Below are 20,393 nucleotides of genomic sequence, written 5' to 3'. Positions count from 1 at the left end.
TTAATGTACTGTTGAACTCAGTTTGCTAGTATTTTGTTGAAAATGTTTGCATCTGTGTTCATCAGAAATATTGGCCTCTAGTTTCCTTTTCTGCTTTCTCTCTTCTTCAGTTCTTTTCTAGCCAACTTTGTATTTTTATTGGCAGGGTTTTTTTTTTTTTTTTTTTTTTCTTTCAGTACTTTGAATGTATCATCTTTCTTCCTTCCGGCCTACAAAGTTTCTGCTGAAAATTTGTTCATAGTCTTATGGTGTTTCCCTTGTACATAATGTGTTGCTTTTCTCTTACTGCTTTTAGGATTCTTTCCTTATCTATAACCTTTGACAATTTAATTATAATGTTTCTTAGTATGGGTCTCTTTAAATTCATCCTATTTGGTTCTCTATGGGCTTTTTGGGTCTAGATGTATATTTCTTTCTCCATGTTATGGAAGTTTTCAGCCATTATTTCTTTGAATATGCATTTTGCCCTTTCTTTCTCTCTTCTCCTTCTAAGAACCCTATAATGCATATAATGGTACACTTGGTGGTGTCCTATAAGTCTCTTAAGCTTTTTCATTCTTCTTTTTTCCTTTTTGTTCCTCTGATTAGATAAATTCCATTGCCCTGTCTTTAAGTTTGCTGACCCTTTCTTCTGTTTGATCTAGTCTCCTGTTAAACCCCACTGTTGATTTTTTTTAGTTCAACTCTTGCATTTTTCAGCTCTTTGATTTGATTGGTATGTTTTGATATTTCCCACTGGTTGAAATTTCTCACTTTGTTCATTCATTGCACTCCTCTCCTCAGTGAATATCTTTATACTATTATTTTGAACTATCAGGTAAACCACTTGTCTCCATTTTATAAAAATCTGCTTCTGGAGGGGCGCCTGGGTGGCTCAGTCAGTTAAGCATCTGACTTCAGCTCAGGTTATGATCTCATGGTTTGTGACTTTGAGCCCCACATCAGGCTCTGTGCTGACAGCTCAGACCTGGAGACTGCTTTGGATTCTGTGTCTCCCTCTCTGCCCCTCCCCTGCTCACGCTCTCTCTCTCTCTCTCTCTCTCTCTCAAAAGTGAATAAACTTAAAATTATTTTTTCAAATCTGCTTCTGGAAAGTTATCTTACTCTTTTTTTTTTGGAACATAGTCCTCTGTTTCTTTATTTTCCTTGACTTTTTGTGTTGGCTTCTGCACATTAGATAAAATAGCCATCTCTCCCAGTTTTCAAGAAAAGTCTTCTCTAGGAGATGAACTTTGTCAATTATCCCAGCCCAAGCTCTTGATTATCTCTCAAACATTTGTGATTGTCCTAGTTGGCTTCTTTGTTCTTAGTCTCTCCCAGAAGTTGAAAGTATGCCAAGGCCCATCAGTGTCCAAAGGGGAGAATCATATTCATCATCTAAATGCAGGTTCATTAGAAGCTGGACCCTCAGGCAGAAGCTGGGAAAGTATGTAGTTTCTAGGAAGAAACTGGGAGATGACCATTTTGCTTCATCTCTCTGTGCTGGGAGTTATAGCCATGGTAGGAGAAGGGATTGCTTCTGTACCCATTAAGAGCTGCTTCTGTTTGCTACATTTCTGTGGGGTCACATGTGCAAGCTCCATTTGCTATCAGTGTCCAGAGACCTGGAGGCTTGTCTTTCATGCAGCAGTCATGAGAACTGTGGTCCCAGACATGTATATACTCCAAGGAGATACTGATGACTTGGAGTGGGCTAGAGGGAGAAGGCAGATAAAGGGTCCACTAGCTTCTCTCATCTCCAGGAAGGATTGTTGCCAGCCCCTAAATGCATGCTAAATTAGAAGCCTGACCATTAGGCAGAGCTTTTAAAGTATGTAGATAAACACTTTTTTGGGAAAGACTGAGATGGGCATTTTTGCCTGTTTCCTCTGCACTGAGCCCTGAGAGAATAGCCAATTGGGAACTTCTTTTTTGTTTGCTACAGTTCTATGGGATTTATGAATGGAAGTCCCATTGGCTATCAGATCCAGGCAATCCAGGGACCTGTCCCTCAGGTGACAGCACAAAACCTGAGGTGCAGACATGTGTACAGGCTCCTTCCAGGAAAACACTGCTGACTTGTAGCTGGCTACAAAAAGATGGCAAGGGAGGTGTCGTGGTTCCTGTGGTCTCCAGGGAGGATTACAGATAGCCCCTAGATGTGTGCTAAATTAGAAGCTTAGCACTCAGATAGCAGCTTTTAATGTATATAGATGGACTTCTTTCAGGGAAACACTGGGAGATGAGCAATTTTGCCTGTTCTCTCTGCACTGAACCATAGGGACATAGCCACAGTGAGTGTTCACAATAGTTAACAATTGGACACAAGCCTCACCAGCTTTCAGAGATAAGTGTTTAGAGGTCCTGTTCCTCAACAGGAGTCTTAAAAGTTGGGGTGCTGTAAGGGTGCCTGTGTGGCTTAGTCAGCTGAGCACCTGAATTTTGATTTCAGCCCAGGTCATGATCTCACAGTCATTGAATCAAGCCCTGCATCAGGTTCTGCAGAGTGGGGGACCTGTTTAGGATTCTCTCCTCCCTCTCCTTCTGACTCTCCACTGCTTGTGCGCTCGCTCTCTCTCTCTCTCTCTCTCTCTCTCTCTCTCTCTCTCTTTCTCTCCCTCTCTCTCTTTCTCTCCCTCTCCAAAAGCAAATATTGGGGTGCTATATATGGGTCAAAACCCTTCCCTTCTCATGGAGACACTGGGAGTTTGGAGTTCCCTCTTGGTTTTATGGTGCTATCATGGGAATGGGGTTTGTGGTGAATGTCTGTCTTAGTCTTCCCTACCCATTCCAGTGTGGATATTTCCTCATTTGCCCAATGTGTGGGAGTCACTCAGCTAGTTTCTAGATCTCTTTCAGAGGTTATTACTCTTTAGCTGTACACTCAGTGTGTCTGTGGGAGGAGGAGAATTAAGAAGACTCCTATTTCACCATCTCGTTGACCATCCACTAATAGCATTTTATAGATTGCCTATTCTTGTGGCATAGGGTAGGTGTGTGGAAAAAAACCCATAGAGATTACGTGCTACCTTGACTATCTAATAATATTATGTGAATCCTTGGAAAAGTTTGACAACAAATTATTGTACTACCATCAGAATGGTAGTCAATCTCTGCCATCAAAATGGGACACTTCACTAAAAGTATATGTCATTGTTCTAATTCTAAACCTAAGCAAGTCAATTATTTTGGTCAAATATCCTTTTGACTTTTTTGCTTTTATAGATCTACTGATCAGGTTTCAACTAATAAGTAAGATAGGTATTTTTTAATGTTTATTTATTGAGAAAGAGACAGAGAGAGAAACAGAGAGAACAAGAGGGGAAGGGGCAGAGAGAGAGAGAGAGAGAGAGAGAGAGAGAGAGAAAATCCCAAGCAGGCTCTGTGCTCCAATTAGCACAGAGCCTGATGCAGGGCTCAATCCCATGACTGTGAGATCATGACCCGAGCCAAAATCAAGAGCCAGATGCTTAATCAACTGAGCCACTCAGCACCCTGATAGTTTCTTAATCCCAAGAAAAAGTAAACTGGGAAACTGCACTATAGAGTAATGCCAGGCCATGTAAGGTAACAAATAACCCCAGAATCTCAGTAGTTAACACAGTAAAGGTTTATTTCTTATTCATGCAAAGTATGATTAAGGCTTGGCAACCACGGAAGGAAACTGTTTTCCATGCAGTGACTCAGAGATATAGGTTGCTTTCATCTTGTGGGTCTACCTTTATGGACAGCCAAAAGAGACAGAACAGATATATGCTCTTAAATGCCCTAGCTCTGAAGTGATACACATAATTTTAAGCCAAAATTCCATTGGTTAAAATCAATCATAAGGCTTCACCCAGCTATAAGAATACTGAGAAATGGGATGCTTATGATTGGTCAGAAAGGAGAGAACTGGTTATGAGTATGCAATCAGTGTTTCTGTCAAATTTAGTTTTTCCAGGTAGTATATATAGGAAAGAATAAATTTGAAAGAAGCATGTGTGATGGGAAAGAAGATTAAAAATATATTTATTTAATTTCAAAATGTAATGAAAGTAGTTAGAACTTTAGTTATTCTCTTTTACATAGTAAACACTGAAAAAAAGTACTTTAACACTTCTCTTGCTTTCCAGTTAAATACCATGATTATGTAGGTGTGTGTAATACTTAACTCTGTTCAAACATGTACGGTCCTACATCAGAGGGCTGTTATAAAAGTACCTCAATAATTACAACTTTAAAAAAATCTTCATTGTTGAAAATTACAAACCCAAGGACCTATAATTCACAAAATGCTTGTTGTTCACTTGATATAGTTTATTAAATTTGAAAGAAATAAAGGGAAATTCTTTCTTAGGTCATTGAGATAATTATTTCATCATAAATGTAGATGAAATTGGTAGGTGATATAGTAACCTGAAATTAAGTATCATTATCACATTTGTGTAAAGAGTAGTTTCCAAAGATTTTTGAGCATTGACTTATTTAAAGTCTTTCTACATTGAAAACATGTTCAAGGAGATTATAAGGTATTGGTTAGTTTCACTCTTGGAGTGTACAATGAGGAAAACAATTTGAGAAGACCAAACTCCTCAATTATTACAAATTTTTCCTAATTGTCCTTCACTTCTCTTAGATTTTTATTCTAACATGAGGGGGAAGGAAACTATGTAAACTTTAAATCCAAGTTCTTTGTCACTGTTAGCAACTACCTGCTCCTAGTTTTTCTCCCAGGACACCTTTTCAAGTCCCTTTACTGGTGTCTCCTTCTCTGGTTGATATCTAAGGTTCCAGTGCTTTTAAGTCTCTTCTCCTTCTACATTCTCTCTCTGCATCAGCCCATGTGCATCCTTGGTGCTCAGTGCCATTTATACACTGATATACCCCACTGGATATGTCTCCAGATCTCAACTTTTGCCTAAAATCCAGATTTAGAGATATCAAACATAAAAATATCAAACAGGCATCTCAAACTTATCCTATGAAAAATAGATTTACGTATTCCCCAATTTTCCTCACCTTCCTGATATATACTATTGCATAAGGCAAGAAACCTAGGGGACATAATTCAGTTCCATTTTTTTTTTTCTTCCATGACTACTGACTACGTCCAACTCATTGGCAAGTGTGTGGGCTCTTCTGCCAAACTATGTCCTGAATATAACCATTTCTCCCCTTTTTTACTGCCATCCACCAGCCCAAGTCATATTCTCATCTGATTACTGAAATAACCTGCTAATTTGTCTCTCTGCTTTAACTCTGAAAACCCACCTTCCACACAGCACCCCTAGTGAATAGGGTAAAGGAATCAAATCATATCACTCCCCTGCTTAAATCCTCCAGTGGTTTTCCAAGCACCTAGACTAAAGCTTTTGCCATAGCTTTCATGACCCATCCTTTGAATATTCCTGACTTTATATTGGTTCCATGCTCCTCCTGACTATACTCTAAAAACTCCTCCCTTTTGTCTGTACTTTGGTCCTCACTGTCCTGTTTGCACCTTAGGGCCTTTGTCCTGGCTGGTTCCAGTGTCAGAGCTACTTTTTTCCCTTTTTATATCCTTTTTATATCTTCATATACTCGGCATCCAGACCTCATGCCAAAGTTCCCAGAGATGCCTTTCTTGACACTCCTTCCATTACCACATAACCTGTTCTGTGGTCTCCATAGTAGAGGAGCTCAAGAAGATATACAATGTTAGTCTAAAAATCATCTTTCATTCCAAATGAACAAGCTGGAGGGCAGGGGCACTGCAATCATTGCCTACCAAGTTTTGTTCTTAGAAGGCATTCATTGCACACTCAATTTTCATAGGCTAAGGCAGGAAATGGAAGGCACACTCCAATGGAAAGAAAAACTAAGATAATGGGCAACACAATTAAGGAGTTATGGATCCCAGAAATAAAGATGCCAGTAAGTATAAACAAATAATCATTTTTAAAAAGAGTTTTCTTGGTTGCGTTTAAAATTAGTCCAGTGCTTTATTTCACATAGATTAAAACAAAGGAAGAGTACACCACAGACGCACATTACAGAAAAATAAGGGAGATCTCTTGATGTTGAAGATGGAATAAAGAGGAAGTACAAGATTGTCCCATCAGGATGCAGGGGCTTAGGTACACTAGAAGATAGTAGTGCTATTTATACCAATGAAAAAGTTAAATAGGAGAAAACTTAGGCAGAAAAAATTTTTTTGATTTTTGAGTTTTTACTATTTCACTTTAGGTTTGGGCCCAAAGTACATATGATATCCTATGGCAAATAAAGAGAGAAAACTAGAATTAGAGTTAGATAATCAAGAGTGAAAATAGAACTTTGAGACTTGGCCACATACAAGGTGGTTTTAAACGGCATAGACCTTCAGTACATTTAATGGACTCCTTCAGAGGCAGAATTAGAGGTAGCCTTTCACAGAATTTGCAAGGATAGTTCACTGACCCACAGGTTTTATGCTATATCCAGACTGCCACCTGTTTTTGTGTGGTTGTCAAACCAACAATTGTACATGTATTTTTTTTTTAATTTTTTTTTTCAACGTTTATTTATTTTTGGGACAGAGAGAGACAGAGCATGAACGGGGGAGGGGCAGAGAGAGAGGGAGACACAGAATCGGAAACAGGCTCCAGGCTCTGAGCCAACAGCCCAGAGCCTGACGCGGGGCTCGAACTCACGGACCGCGAGATCGTGACCTGGCTGAAGTCGGACGCTTAACCAACTGCGCCACCCAGGCGCCCCGCAATTGTACATGTATTAAATGGTTGGAAAAGAATCAAAAGAATACTATGTTGTGAAACTATGAAATCCATATTTGTGTCTGTAAATAAATTTTTATTGCAATATAGTCACACCCACTTGTTTACATACTGTCTAGGGTTGCTTTTGTACCACAGTCGCATGGCTGAGTTGCTGTGACCAAGACCACTTGTCCTATAAAACCCACTGTTTACTCTCAGGGCCTTCATGGAAAAAGTTTGCTAACCCCTTTTCTCAAAAACAGACCTTGTGACAGAGTCTTATAACTAAATTAGCAATGGGAAGAAACAAAGTCAGAAGAGAATCAAATAAATGTTGGATGTGCACATGGAGAGCATGCTGTCGCAGAGACTGAGGTTAAAAACCTGAGGAGGAGTTAGTCTGCTAATAAAGGTTCTAATCCCAGACTTACAACTTTATTTTCCTGTCTTTAAGGGTGTCTTAGTGGAAATATTTGAAAACTATTTTGTGGAATACTCCAGAGAGTGTTTCTGAGAGAAGACAGTTATCACCATCTCAGGCATTAAGTGGACCTGGGAATCCAAAAGAGAGGATAATTCCCTTGGCAACTTCAATCTCTTAGCAATGTTTCCTTAGAACACCTTTGTTGGGAAGGTTTCTAAGGCTTGTGTTTAGTTCACCAATCACTGTCTTCTGAAGCTGGGGGAGGTGGCACATGGCAGTTTATTGTAGTGATTTGTCTTAGATTAATATGGGAATTGTCTAAATCTTGGACACAGTTTTCAGACTGACCTCTCAGATTTTGTGTGTTCACCATCTACTTTTAAGGGTTTTTTTTTAGTGTTTACTTATTATTTTGAGAGAGAACGAGCATGCAAGCAAGCAGGGAAGGGACAGAGAGAGAGGAAGACACAGAACCCAAAGGAGGCTCCAAGCTCTGAGCTGTCAGCACAGAGCCTGACGTGGGGCTTAAGCCCACAGACTGGACCTCAAGATCATGACCTGAGCCTCAGTTGAACACCTAACAAACTGAGCCACCCAGGTGGCCCACCATCTACTTTTAAAGTCATAGTTGCCCTTACATCTCTGCCTTCATGATTCAAGGGTATCAACCATTATGGTATGCATGTCTGAGTTTACCTGAAAGAAACCCTTGAAGATTTTATAATAATGATAATCCCAATGCATTCAGTCTTTTCATGATCCCTACAAGATAAGTGGGTAAAGAGGAAGTTAGAAGGTTACTGTGTTTCATATAAAAAATTCAAGATTTTATTCTATAAAACCCACCAATATATTAACAGAAAAAGAAGTAGTAGAAATACAAATGAATACCTGCAGTGAAGCTGGAGGTAAGAATATTTAGGATAACAAACAGTCTACAAGAGATACAAAGAGAACTTAGCACAGCCATAGCACAAAGAAAGCAAAGACATGGGGAGAAATTCAAGAGAGATTTCTGAGGTAGGCTCACTAGAATATAGAACTGATTAGATGTAGGAAACAATGGGAGTAAATGATGAATACAAGAGTGTTCATGTAACCAACTATGTAGTTAAAGGTTTTATTAACTACTAAATGGGGATGGCAGGAAGAGGAATTGTTTTGGGGGCAGATGTCAGTGATTATGTTGACCATTTGCTCATTGCTCCTGGGTCTATGTCCTTCTGTTGCACTCAGTGTCACAGAGAACTACATTACTCAGGCTCCCTAGTTTCCAGATAGCTTTGGGCAATGGCAGGTGTGGGTAAAAGACTGGAGATATGAAGGTTAGGAGAATCCAGGGTGTTTTTTCCTCTGTTTGCCTCTGGCAGCATTTCTCAGGGTGACCAGATTTACATTTTAGCTTCCTCCTACCAGATAAGCTTTCTTTCATTCCATCTTTTTCTGTGTTCGCAGCTCTAGCTTCAGCTGTAGTTCTAGCTTGAGCTGGGTGGCCTTGCCTTCTAGATTCTGGAAACTCAATCTCTTCCTGTTATCAGGAAGAGGTTGCCCTAGGGGTAATAGTGGCTTCCTCCTATTATTAATCTTTGGGTGGTCTTGTCATTCCCACTTCAGCTTCCCACCTCCTTTATTACCTGTATAACCAATTATCACTGTTAAACTCCCTGTTTGAAATATGTTGACTAGTTTATTTCCTTGACTGGAGCCTGACTGAGGTAGTAACAAATTCAGTTTTAGATACACTGAGCTTGAGGGCAGTGTGGGCTCCCTAGTCGATATCTCTATTTGAGGATTGGAAATTGTTAACGAAGACCTGGAGACCAATATGTGTTTTGGAAACCAAGAGCATACAGATGGTATGTGAAGCCATAAGATCATATTTCCCAAGCAAAATGAGGAAATGAGTAAAAGATTAAACAGTAAGTTCACCTATGAAACTTCAGTGTTTTTAATTTAGGCCAAGAAAGAACTTGAAAAGACTAAGAAGAAGTACAATGCCCTGGTTAAGATTGTCATAGAAGCCAAATGAGAAATGAAATTCCTAGAGAAAAGGGCACAACAAAGTTAAACTTGGTGGAAAGAGCAGACAGGACACATACAAAAAGATCAAGGCAAATGTCCTCCTTGTGTTTAGCAAGGGGAACATCACTGCTCCCTTTGTCAGAACAATGATAGTGTGGTGGTGTGGGAAGAAATCGCCGAGAAGGGAACAAGCCATTAATGAACAAACGTTTTCAGAAATGTGGACCGTGAAGACTTTGATGAAATGGTGACTTGAGAAGAGGAAGGGCTGAAGAAATTCTAGAAGTGGATACTGAAGATCCCCCAAAGTAACAGGAAGGGGGTCAGATGCATAAGTGAAATAGTTATTCCTTTTGAAAGAAGAGGGAAGATGATGAGATTGGTCAAGATATATACATTCACAGGGTTACTAATTCTACCTTGTCTAATGATATTATCAAGTAATATCTACTATGCACAAACTTCTCTAACATGAACAGATGATGCCCTTTTCTTTCTCTTCACAGCCCTCCTTTAAAGAAAAAAATATGAAGCTGGAGGAGGAATCACACATGACCTTTATAGGAGTCACACACTTGAGGCTAAGTGCTATCTTTTCTCCACATGTTTCTAGCAAAACATGAAAATTCCATGCATACAATTATTGGTATTAGCATCTTGAAAAAGAACAAAGACATTCATAAAAATGGCTTTTCCTAAGTGCTTGTGTCAAACTTCTGTAATAAGAACACTTAAGATTCTCTTAGAAACTTTCAAATATGCAATAGCATTAGTAACTGTAGTCGCCATGTTATACATTGCCTTCCCAATGATATATTTGTTGTGTAACTTTCTACCTTTTGACTCCCTTCACCCATTTTCCCTACCTAAACTTAATTGACAAAGTTGTGATTCCATCATTTACTTTTACAGATGCTAAGCTCCATGAAAATATTGGAGGGGGGAACCAGTTTCATATGGTCTATATTTATATACATCATATAAATATAGGAATGGTAAAGCTACTTATAGAAAACCACGAGATTTTCTTTGTATTCCCAGAAAGCTATAAATGATACTGTAGTAAGAATCTTTTATTTACAATTGGAAGATTATATATCAGCTGTAAATCAATTCCCATAAGAATAAAAATTGGGGCAGGGATGCCTGGGTGGCTCAGTCAGTTAAGCATCTGACATCAGCTCAGGTCATGATCTTGTGGTTTGTGAGTTCGAGCCCCACATCCGGCTCTGTGCTGACAGCTCAGAGCCTGGAGCCTGCTTTGGATTCTGTGTCTCCCTCTCTTTCTGCCCCTCCCCTGCTCACGGTCTGTCTCTGTCTCTCAATAATAAATGTTTAAAAAAATTTTTTTAATAAAAAATAAAAATAAAAAAAAGAATAAAAATTGGGGCAAATGATGCCTAGGCATCAAGCAATAGATAGAAAGGAACTGAAATTTTCAAAAATATAGAGAGAAATGAGTGTTTTTGAAATAATTAGCCAAGAAGAGGCAATTAATAACAGGTAACTTGGATAGCACTTAGTATATACCCTGTGCTGACCATACTTTACACATCTTACCTAATTTAATCCTCAAAACATAGGCCTACAGGTAGATACTACTGTTACCTCTATTTCACAGATGAGGAACAGAGACCTGGAGAGATAATTTGCCCCAGGCTACTCTCAGAGTCTAGATTAGAACTCAGGAGTAGAGATTTTAGAGCCACACTGCCTAACCACTCCATTCCACTCTAGTGTAATGTATAGCTAAACTATTTAGTTCCTTTTGGTAACATTTGTGTTTTTGTAAGGATCATTATTTAGGGGTAGAGTTGTTAAAGTATTTCTTTTTGCTCTAAATGTACCTCTAAAGAAAACTTCCACAAACAATAATTTTGAAGATTTTTAATGCATGAAAAGAACATCTCAGAAACAGAACAGATATTGACTTATTAACGATGAAGCACTATATAAAGGAGCCCCTTCCCCACTTAGTAAATAGGAATATAGTGTAAATAGACATGAAACAAGGTGAGCACTTTAGGATTAAATGCAAACCCTAAAGTTGTGTACAACATTCATATATGGCTTATTATCTCATAGCAACAATATTCTCATAATGATGTATAGGACATTGATACTCACTGGTAAGATGCTTTTGACTCAAAACAAAAATGCTGAAGAGGTAGTTTTGCCAATGCAAGGTGAGAAAAAATGCTTTACCTTGCTTTTTTTTTCCTTAAACATCTGTACCATTTTTTTTGTTTTAATTTTCATCTGAATTAGCCCGGAAGATAATGATGCTTTTATAGAAGAAGCCAATTCAAAGCTCTCTGAGAGCTGATTTCCTCAAGTATATGATGATGTTTTTGAAACAACTGCTCCAAAAGTCCCCAGGGAAGTCTCCATCGTGTTCTTCTGTCTTGGAGAGGATACGGATCTGGCTCAAAGGAGACCTGTTAAGATCTGAGCAGCAGTTACAGGAATTCATACTGTTTTCTTCTCAAATTCTATGCATGGTCTCACGATGGTAATTTCTACAGTGACCCAAGAATATTGGTAGGTACCCTGTCCTGGTAAGTCAGGGATGGTTTTAGATAAATATATATATATATATATTGAAGCCTGAAGCAAAAGTTCGAAATTATCTCTAGCCTCTGAAACTGCATGATGAGTACTAGAAGGGACTGCATGTAATTCCTTGCGTTTTCAATTGTGTTTCATAAAGTCATCACCTCTTAGACGTAAAGGTAGTTTTAGTTTCTGCCTGACACATGCTGCTTTATCTGTAGGAGGAGAGCTGGAGTGGGGAAGTTCTACTGATATTCAGATTCTTTGACACTGGTCATTTGAGCCTATGTACAAACTAGCTTATCCTATTCTTACAATGAGAAATAAGCCCTCCAAGAAAAGTTACATTTCAAGGGACAACAAAACATCCGTCAATTCGCACAACTAGAAGTCATTTACTGGACGATGGTTAGGAACATCTAGAAACAAAGTGACATAATATTAATCAGGTATGACTTGTTACAGGAAAGAAGGCATAAATATACAGTAAGAGGTTTATCGATGGCCCCACAGATTATGTACATGTTGGAGCTGATGTGATACTGAGCAGGAATCCCTGGAGCATACCCCCAGCTAAAAGCAGATATCCACATTTATCCTTGCAAATACACAACGTGAGAAATCAAGGTCACAGGTGAAATAGCACTTTGCCTGTGGAGTGTCTTCTTTCCCATAAATATGCACAAGTCTGTTCTCCAGTGGTGGTCTGGGGCCTCACGGCCATTGCCTCTCCATGGTGCCACGTTCCCTCCGTGCATGTGGAGCCGAGGCACATGCTGGACACCCACTCCCTCTTCCACCGATTCAGGCCGTGAGCTCCTGCCTTCACAGTCTCCAAATGCAAATTGAAGCATAAATAACAGAGACCACGCTCGTGGCTCCTCCTTTCACAACATTACCGGGAACAAATACTGGTCAAGGCAGCATAAACGCCACACACCAGTGTCCAGGCGGGGAGAGTAGCTTTGTGCACTTTTGCAAAAACAAAAATCCCCCAAAATCTAACCTACATGTCTCCTATTTTACTGATGAGCTCTGTCTGTAGCTAGGAAGACACTGTGTTGCTCCTGGGCTCTTTCTATCAGCTTCCTCTTCTTTTTCTTGTTCTTCTCCTTTGCCTTTGGGGCTCTCTTTCCTACAATGAGGGAAAGAGAAAGAAATGAAGACATGTCAGAAAAGGCTCTTTCTCTAGGAAAGAAAACACAAAACATTAAGAGCTTTACACAAAGCCCATCTGGAAAACATCACCTATGGAAAAAGCAGCCTCAAAGAGAAAATTGTTCACATTAATTTTGACGGAATAATAATAATTTACTAAATTGGATATGCTGTCTAAAACAGAGACTGATCTTCCTGTTATAGGGAACTGGCATATTTAAAAACCTCCCAGCGGCCTGATCAGTCTTGCAAATATCATCCTGCCACAAAAATTCCATTTATCCCCTCCGACTGCTAACAATGCTACCCTTTACTAGACATCTTTACATCTTTCTACTGCTCCACAGGTCAGTGGGGCGAAAGAAAATAAGCATCTATCTACAGTAAATATACCAGAAGTTTCAAACTCCCTTTTCCCTGCCCCCCTGGGAGAAAAAAATGTCTTGCTTTTAACATTATTCCCTCCCTGTTCTCCAAAGGCTGGTGTATGAAATGACATAGGTGAAATACTTTCTTCTTTTCTATAAAAATTCATGGGGACATCACTCCTTATGTGGCTATGGCTTCTTCTACAAATCCCCTGGAATAAGTTATTCTTATTACGGCGAACAAGAAAAATGCTCGTGTCTGAAAAACTGATGACATGTGTCTTACAACCAGAAGATCACCCACCACATAATCCTATTTCTCCTCTTTGCCTTCACAACCAGGAAGCCCAGACTGTGAGCTAAAGGGGTGAGGTTTGTCTGCATCAGGAGTTTTTGCATCTGGTCTCCCTTTGCCTCTGCTGTATTTTACTTCTTACATCTTGTAGTCATGGTTTATAGTTTTTACAAGGTCTCAGCTTTTCTTTGCAAGCATGTATACTTAAGAATGTGAGAGCAAAGAATAGCAGGCATTTATTTGTGTTAGGTCCATTTCCCTCTTTGGTTCTAAACACATAGGAATCATGGAGGTTTTAAAACAGTAAAGAGCATCAAGGGCACCTGTATTTTGCAGAAATGAAGTCATTACAATATACCCTCAGTACAGAAAGATTTTTCCCTCAACAGACTAGTGTTTTAACAGTATAGTCCTGCAAAACTTTTCTCTTCCTGTGTAGTAATCCGTACCACAAATAGGACATTCACTTCCAATGCATGCTTTCCAACCTTCCCACCCTTCATTACAGGGCCATATCTGGTCAGCTGTTCAGTCTAGACAATGGAGGTGGCAGCTAATGTAAGAAATGTGAAAGAAACAGGCCAGAAGTTAGGGAGATAGACCCATGCCTTAGGAAATCAGTAACACTAGATTACAGAAGGCTAGGAGATTTCTAAATAAGGGAGATGTTTCTCATATATTATCTTATTTGAGCATGGAAAACAGTCACATGATTGGCACATAGTTGATATTCGGTGTGTGTGGAGTAAAACTTTATCACAACATAAAGAATAACTTATTTTTAATAGGACACTACAGTAAAATAATCAGAATATGATCATGCCCTCACATTAAATTATTAAAGTCCTTGAAGTTATTTTCTGGTTCTTATTAAATTCTGGCATTAATGTTATAATGGCAGCTTGCCATCTTTAAACATAGTTAATCCTACCCAGTGAAACCTTAGTCCAAACCATCATTAATCAAAGAAGCTGTAAAGTTACAACTACTTTAGTAACATTATATCTAATGATGAGACACACCTAATGAGGTCAGAGAGATTAAATACTTAACATAAAATTATATATTTAAAAAGAAGCATCAATTATTTTTTTCTAAACAAAAACCTTAGTTAAAATCATTGCTGACTACATTGTAAAAATGAGCTCATATTTGATTTATTTAAAGCCTAGAGTTTCTTTTAAAGGCAAATTGAAATTGAGTACATGGAAAAATAATTTTACTAGATTTTTAAATGTGTTAAGATAAAAATATATTGAGTATTTGTTAAATCTTTTCACATTCACCATTTTAATTTTTCATATGAAAAATGTGTACTGCTTTCACTAACAGAAGATCTATACTGAATGACTGGAAATTCTTATTTTAAGAGAGGGTCAATTTCATGCCACTTACCTAATAAATCATTCTGATGTAATTGTCAATATTGAATGGTCTTTGGGTTTGCTGGCTGATATAAACATTGTGTGATAGGAAAGTTAACTCACTATTTGCATAAAATAGTTCATAGCGTGGCCAAAATTTCAGCAATGCTTCTGAAAACTTATATAAGTTTTCAAACTGCACAATTATTCCATTGGCGATAAGTTATATAGTACTGGTTCCAAATAACCAAGTTCCAAATAACTTGGGAGACCTAGTTACAACCCTAAAAATTTTCCTCAAAAGTCTCTTTTGAATGACACCTCTGTACTTTTGGTTCATTGCTTGGTTTTCTTTTTGGTCAGCCCCATTTCTCATGTAGGATATATCGCAAATACCAAAGAATTAAGATGGTTAGCCAAGATTTGACCACGGATAGGCCTAAATTAACTGAAAATATTTTGTGGTCCAAAGTAGGCTGTTTTGACTTAAAGTCGAACTCGAATAAAAAAAATATTAAAATATAACCTAACCTAAGGTATAAAAAAGGTCTTGTACATATTTTCTTCTGAACTCTAACTGATAAGACTAAAGCTAACTGAAAATATATATCCCTGTTTTTATCTATATATTTGAAAATAAGTTATATTGGACATACAAGCATGCTAATTTATATTTCCTCCTTTTTAGACTTGGAGAATGCCTTGTACACTTTCAAATGAGTTTACATGCTTAAGCACGTTCACCCTGTACAGGAAGCATCTAAAGGCAAGTATGATGCCAGTCACCCAAATTCAACTCATGCATTTGACTTTTAGTTCATGAACAACCACCTGGAAAATACACTGCCCAAGATCAGCACAGAAAGGCTGGAGTTTTATGAGGAGATTGTCAACCTCTAGGTATGTCCAGCTCTAATGACAAATTCTGCATATCTTTGTCCTGAGTGCTTTAAGAATACAGTGGCCTTAAACAGACACATGAAGATACTCAAAATCGCTTATCAGGTAAATACAAATCAAAACCACATGAGAGACCACTTCACACCTCTCAGAATGGCTAAAATTAACAACTCAGGTGAGGCTGTGGAGAAAGGGGAACCTCTTGCACTGTTGGTGGGAATGCAAAACTGGTGCAGCCACTCCAGAAATCAGTGTGAAGGTTCCTCAAAAAATTAAAAATACAACTACCGGGGCGCCTGGGTGGCGCAGTTGGTAAAGCGTCCGACTTCAGCCAGGTCACGATCTCACAGTCCGTGAGTTCGAGCCCTGTGTCAGGCTCTGGGCTGATGGCCCGGAGCCTGGAGCCTGTTTCCGATTCTGTGTCTCCCTCTCTCTCTCTGCCCCTCCCCCGTTCATGCTCTGTCTCTCTCTGTCCCAAAAATAAATAAACGTTGAAAAAAAAAATTTTTTTAAATAAATAAATAAAAATACAACTACCTATGACCCATCAAATTACACTACTAGGAATTTATCCAAAGGATAGAAAAGTGCTGATCTGAAGAGGCACATGAACCCTCATATTTATAGCAGCTCTATCAACAATAGCCAAAGTATAGAAAGAGCCCAAATGTCCATCAACTGATGAATGGATTAAGAAGATGTGGGGTGGTGTGTGTGTGTATACACACACACAATGGAATACTACTTGGCAATGAAAAATAATGAAATCTTGCCATTTGCAACAACATGGATGGAACTGGAGGGTATTATGCTAAGTGAAATAAGTTAGAGAAAGATATCATATGATTTCACTCATATGTAGAACTTGAGAAACTTAACAGATGAACATAGGGGAAGAGAAGGAAAAATAAGATAAAAACAGAGAGGCAAACCATAAGAGACTTTTAAATACATAGACCTGAGGGTTTATGGAGGTGGGTTAAATGGGTGATGGAAATTAAGGAGGGAACTTTTCAGGATGAGCACCAGTTGTCATATATAAGAAATGAATCACTGAGTTCTACTCCTGAAGCCAAGATTACATGGTATGCTAACTAGAGAATAAAAAAATAAAAAATAAATAAAAATACAGTGGCCTTGATAAATCACTATCCATTGAATCTCTTCAGCCCTGTCTGGCTGGCTAGATGCAGAAGACTGGCTAGATATTTTAGTTGTTAAGGAAAGCAATGGGGTTTAATACAGAAAGGCAGAACGAAGAAGAGCTGGTAGGTAAGTATGGTCTGTAACTGAGATAGCCTCACACTTGTGACTCCCAGTTTTTACATTTACAGAATGAAGATGCCATGATCCTCTTTCATCAGAGAGTTGTCTAAAATATCACAAGATCATCATCAAAATGAAGTTAGAACAATACCATCAAAACCACGCTCTAACCAACATAATTACATTGACTTGCACACATGTGGAAATGGTCCAACAGGATAACCTATCGACTCTTCTACAGAGAAAGGTGAACAGCCCCTTATGGAAATACTCCTAACGTCCAGCTGTAGATTACTGCTATTAGAATCAGAAATAGGGTAGATTCTTTTCAACCAAGATATCAGGCAGACTCACAAATTGCATGAAGCTGTGAAAATACTGACTCCACTGCCTGGCAGACATGAATTTCATTCCTTCATAAACCCCAAAGTTGAGGAAGGTCTTCAAAAGGTTTTTCCTTCACTAGGTTTAGGCAATAGTTTTTCCTAATTGGAGCAATGGTTCTTGTACATCCCCAGGAAGGCTACAAAGGTTGCCTAGGATTTCTATAAAGGTGATTAAGTGTTTTGAGGAAGACTTTCTAATTGTAATGCAATGAAAGAAAAGTGAAGAAAAAATTCAGTAGCTTTGACTATGAAAAAAATAACAAAAATCTCCCCTTTTATCTCTACACACACACACAGGAAAGTAAGTAACAATTATGACAAATGTATTTCTACTCTTAGATCCATAATTGTGACAAAAGTGATCATCTGAAACCAGGACGAATTCCTATTAAATTTTAATGACAATTGTGATGCTAACTTGAAACCTGGGCTTCATTGTATTTATGAAATTCACCAGGGGGACTTGGGGATCATCTCAGAGATCTTGTCATTCTTCAAAGCAGCTCAAGAGGGACAAAAAGGTCAGGTAAGCACCACACTGGGGGATTTTGTTGTACTTCAGAAGACACATGCAAGTTAGAACAGAGAAAGTTGCTTCCACATCTTCACAAGGACTGAGTTGTAGACAATGAATAACAATTGAGCAATTTCTTTTTCTCACATGGGCAACTTGAGTTTGCCCAAGAGTGAGTAGCAACAGAGATTTATTTATTTAAGGGTGATTGATGATTCTCTGGGAAAATGCCAGTTTGGCTCCTAAATATTTTAAAAGCTCATATAAAAATATACAAAAGACTTAAATATAATCCATAAGGGAAATAAAAACAGCTAATATAGTAACCAAATTTCACAATTAAAAATGCCAAATGAGTTGCTACTGCCAAGATTCACGTGAGAATGTAGAGAGACAGGCATCAGGATGCATTATGAGAATATAAAATTGATACAGTCTTTCTAAAAGCCATCTGGCAATGCATACAAAAGCATTAAAATATTCATAACTTTTTATCCAAATTTAGGAATCTGTCCTAGGAAAATAACCTAAACTTGGACAGAGATTTATGCATAAAGATATTTACTATAAAATTCTGAAAAAAAATTTCCTAAGTTATGGAAATTTCCTACTACCCAATTTTTCATGACCTCTCTTTATGATTACCGAAATGTGTTTTCAACTATGAAGTATTTTGTACCTTACAGCGACAGCAATTAAATTTGCTCCCAAGGGAAGCTGAATGTCCCTAAAATTTATCATAAATAGATTATAAGGAAAAGGATATAATACAAAACATTCCTCCTCTGGTGGTAAGCAGACTTTTTAGTGGAATGGTCAATCCTAATTGGATATAAGATATAAAAGCTTAACAATTACTGGACTACCTAAACACTTCTGGCATTAAGGATGGACATTAGTTCACAAAGCTGCTTTAATCTAGAAAGGCGTTCAAGTAGACAAATATGATGAGCATTACTGGGATCTACCACGGCATGTCCTACATAGCCTGAGATCAAAATCTTGCACTGTCTATAATACTTCTCAATAACATATTAATGGTTATTTTTACATTAGCTGAGACTCCAAGGCAAGACCTTGAATAAGTAAAGCAAACGAATCCACTCTGTCTCCTTATTCATAGTACACAATTCTTTAATTCATGTTTTTAGTGACATTTATCTGCTTTTTAAGAAATAATCTCTCTTACACTAAAAATATTGCACAGACAAATGTCTTTGGAAAGGACTGGCAAATCCTTCAATGACTATTTCCTGACTGTGATCAAATTTTCTTTGAGAGCAAAATAATCCAGAAACAAACCAACAAGTTTTGCAGTGTTGAAAAATAAGTTACATACTAAGGAGATTTCACTGGGCATCTTCAGTTTCAAGACATAATGTGGAAATCTGCCAAGTCGTCACTTAGTCATTTCATCTTTATAAAAGAGCAGGTGCTTCAAAAACCTACCCATCATCTTCAGATAGCTTGCAACTAGTTGTTCACTTTCAAGGTTATTAGTGGAGAGGGACAATCATCCAAAAGAGAAAATGGTTGACAGAATGGACTTCTCTAATCAAACATGAAAATCATTTAGAATTCCTATATACATTTATGATTTATTTAAAAAATCAATAAGCCAATTATGACTGTTTTACTGTTCTATTTTTAAGAGTTTGCCACATTTTTATTGTAAAAAGGAATAGTATGAAATGGTTTTCTTTGTCCATAAGACCTCTACACTCTTCCTATGAAGCATTTTATTGGGCATGAAGTCTATTTTGTTGAAAGGAAGCCCCATTTGGTTTTAAAATCTTGTTTCATATTCCATATAATGAAAATGGAAGAAAATCTAATCCTAAAGATCACCTGAACCCTTATGAATTAACTATATCACAACTAAGCATTCCCGGACATGGTATTTCAAATTTTCCCTATTTTATAGCTCTGAAGAATATCTTCAGGTATATAACATGACTTATAAAAGGGGCGATAATATATTCCCAAGACCCTACAAACTCATTTGAAGTGCCAAGGACTACAGAAAAGTAATTTGAATGATATTTGGGTTTCTTCCATATAATTTTGGTCATCCATTTGACTTAAGCTCTTAGATATCTGGTATTTCAAAAAATATCAAAGACAAGATCCTATAAAGTTTAAGACACATGAGAATAAATAAACGAGAGGTGGTTTCAAAAATACCTAATTTTTTTTCATAATAACTAAGTTCATCGCAAAGACAGTTTCAAGGTGGCAGAGATTAAAATTATACTCTACAATTTCACTTGTGTGAAAAAATACCACAAGGGGGCAACAATTCACTTTTACTAGTATCTCTGGTGTAAAAAGTGTGCAGGCCAGGGAGCTTTGGAGCTCTAACTTCTTAAACACTTTCTTTTAACCCCAGTTGGAGGCTTTTTTTTTTTTTTTTCCTTTAAAGCTCTATAGTGGACTAAAGGATACATA

At 37.9% G+C, this 20,393-nt stretch overlaps 1 protein-coding gene across 1 annotated transcript in view; it reads right to left on the bottom strand.

Annotated features, from left to right (window-relative positions):
• Window positions 1-11,013: 11,013 nt before the first annotated feature.
• Window positions 11,014-20,393, bottom strand: part of RSPO2 (R-spondin 2) — a 157,662-nt gene continuing 148,282 nt past the window's right edge. Inside the window, exon 5 of the mRNA XM_025922741.2 lies at window positions 11,014-12,829. Within this exon, the coding sequence (XP_025778526.1) occupies window positions 12,717-12,829 (113 nt within the window). The 3' untranslated portion in view covers window positions 11,014-12,716. The remainder of the gene's footprint in view (window positions 12,830-20,393) is intronic.

The sequence above is a fragment of the Puma concolor genome, chromosome F2, assembly GCF_028749965.1.
Source record: "Puma concolor isolate L17-30 chromosome F2, mPumCon1.1.hap2, whole genome shotgun sequence".
In the NCBI taxonomy this organism is placed as follows: domain Eukaryota; kingdom Metazoa; phylum Chordata; class Mammalia; order Carnivora; family Felidae; genus Puma; species Puma concolor.
Note: the sequence above shows the minus strand (reverse complement) of the source record. Positions and strands in the feature narration are given on the sequence as shown.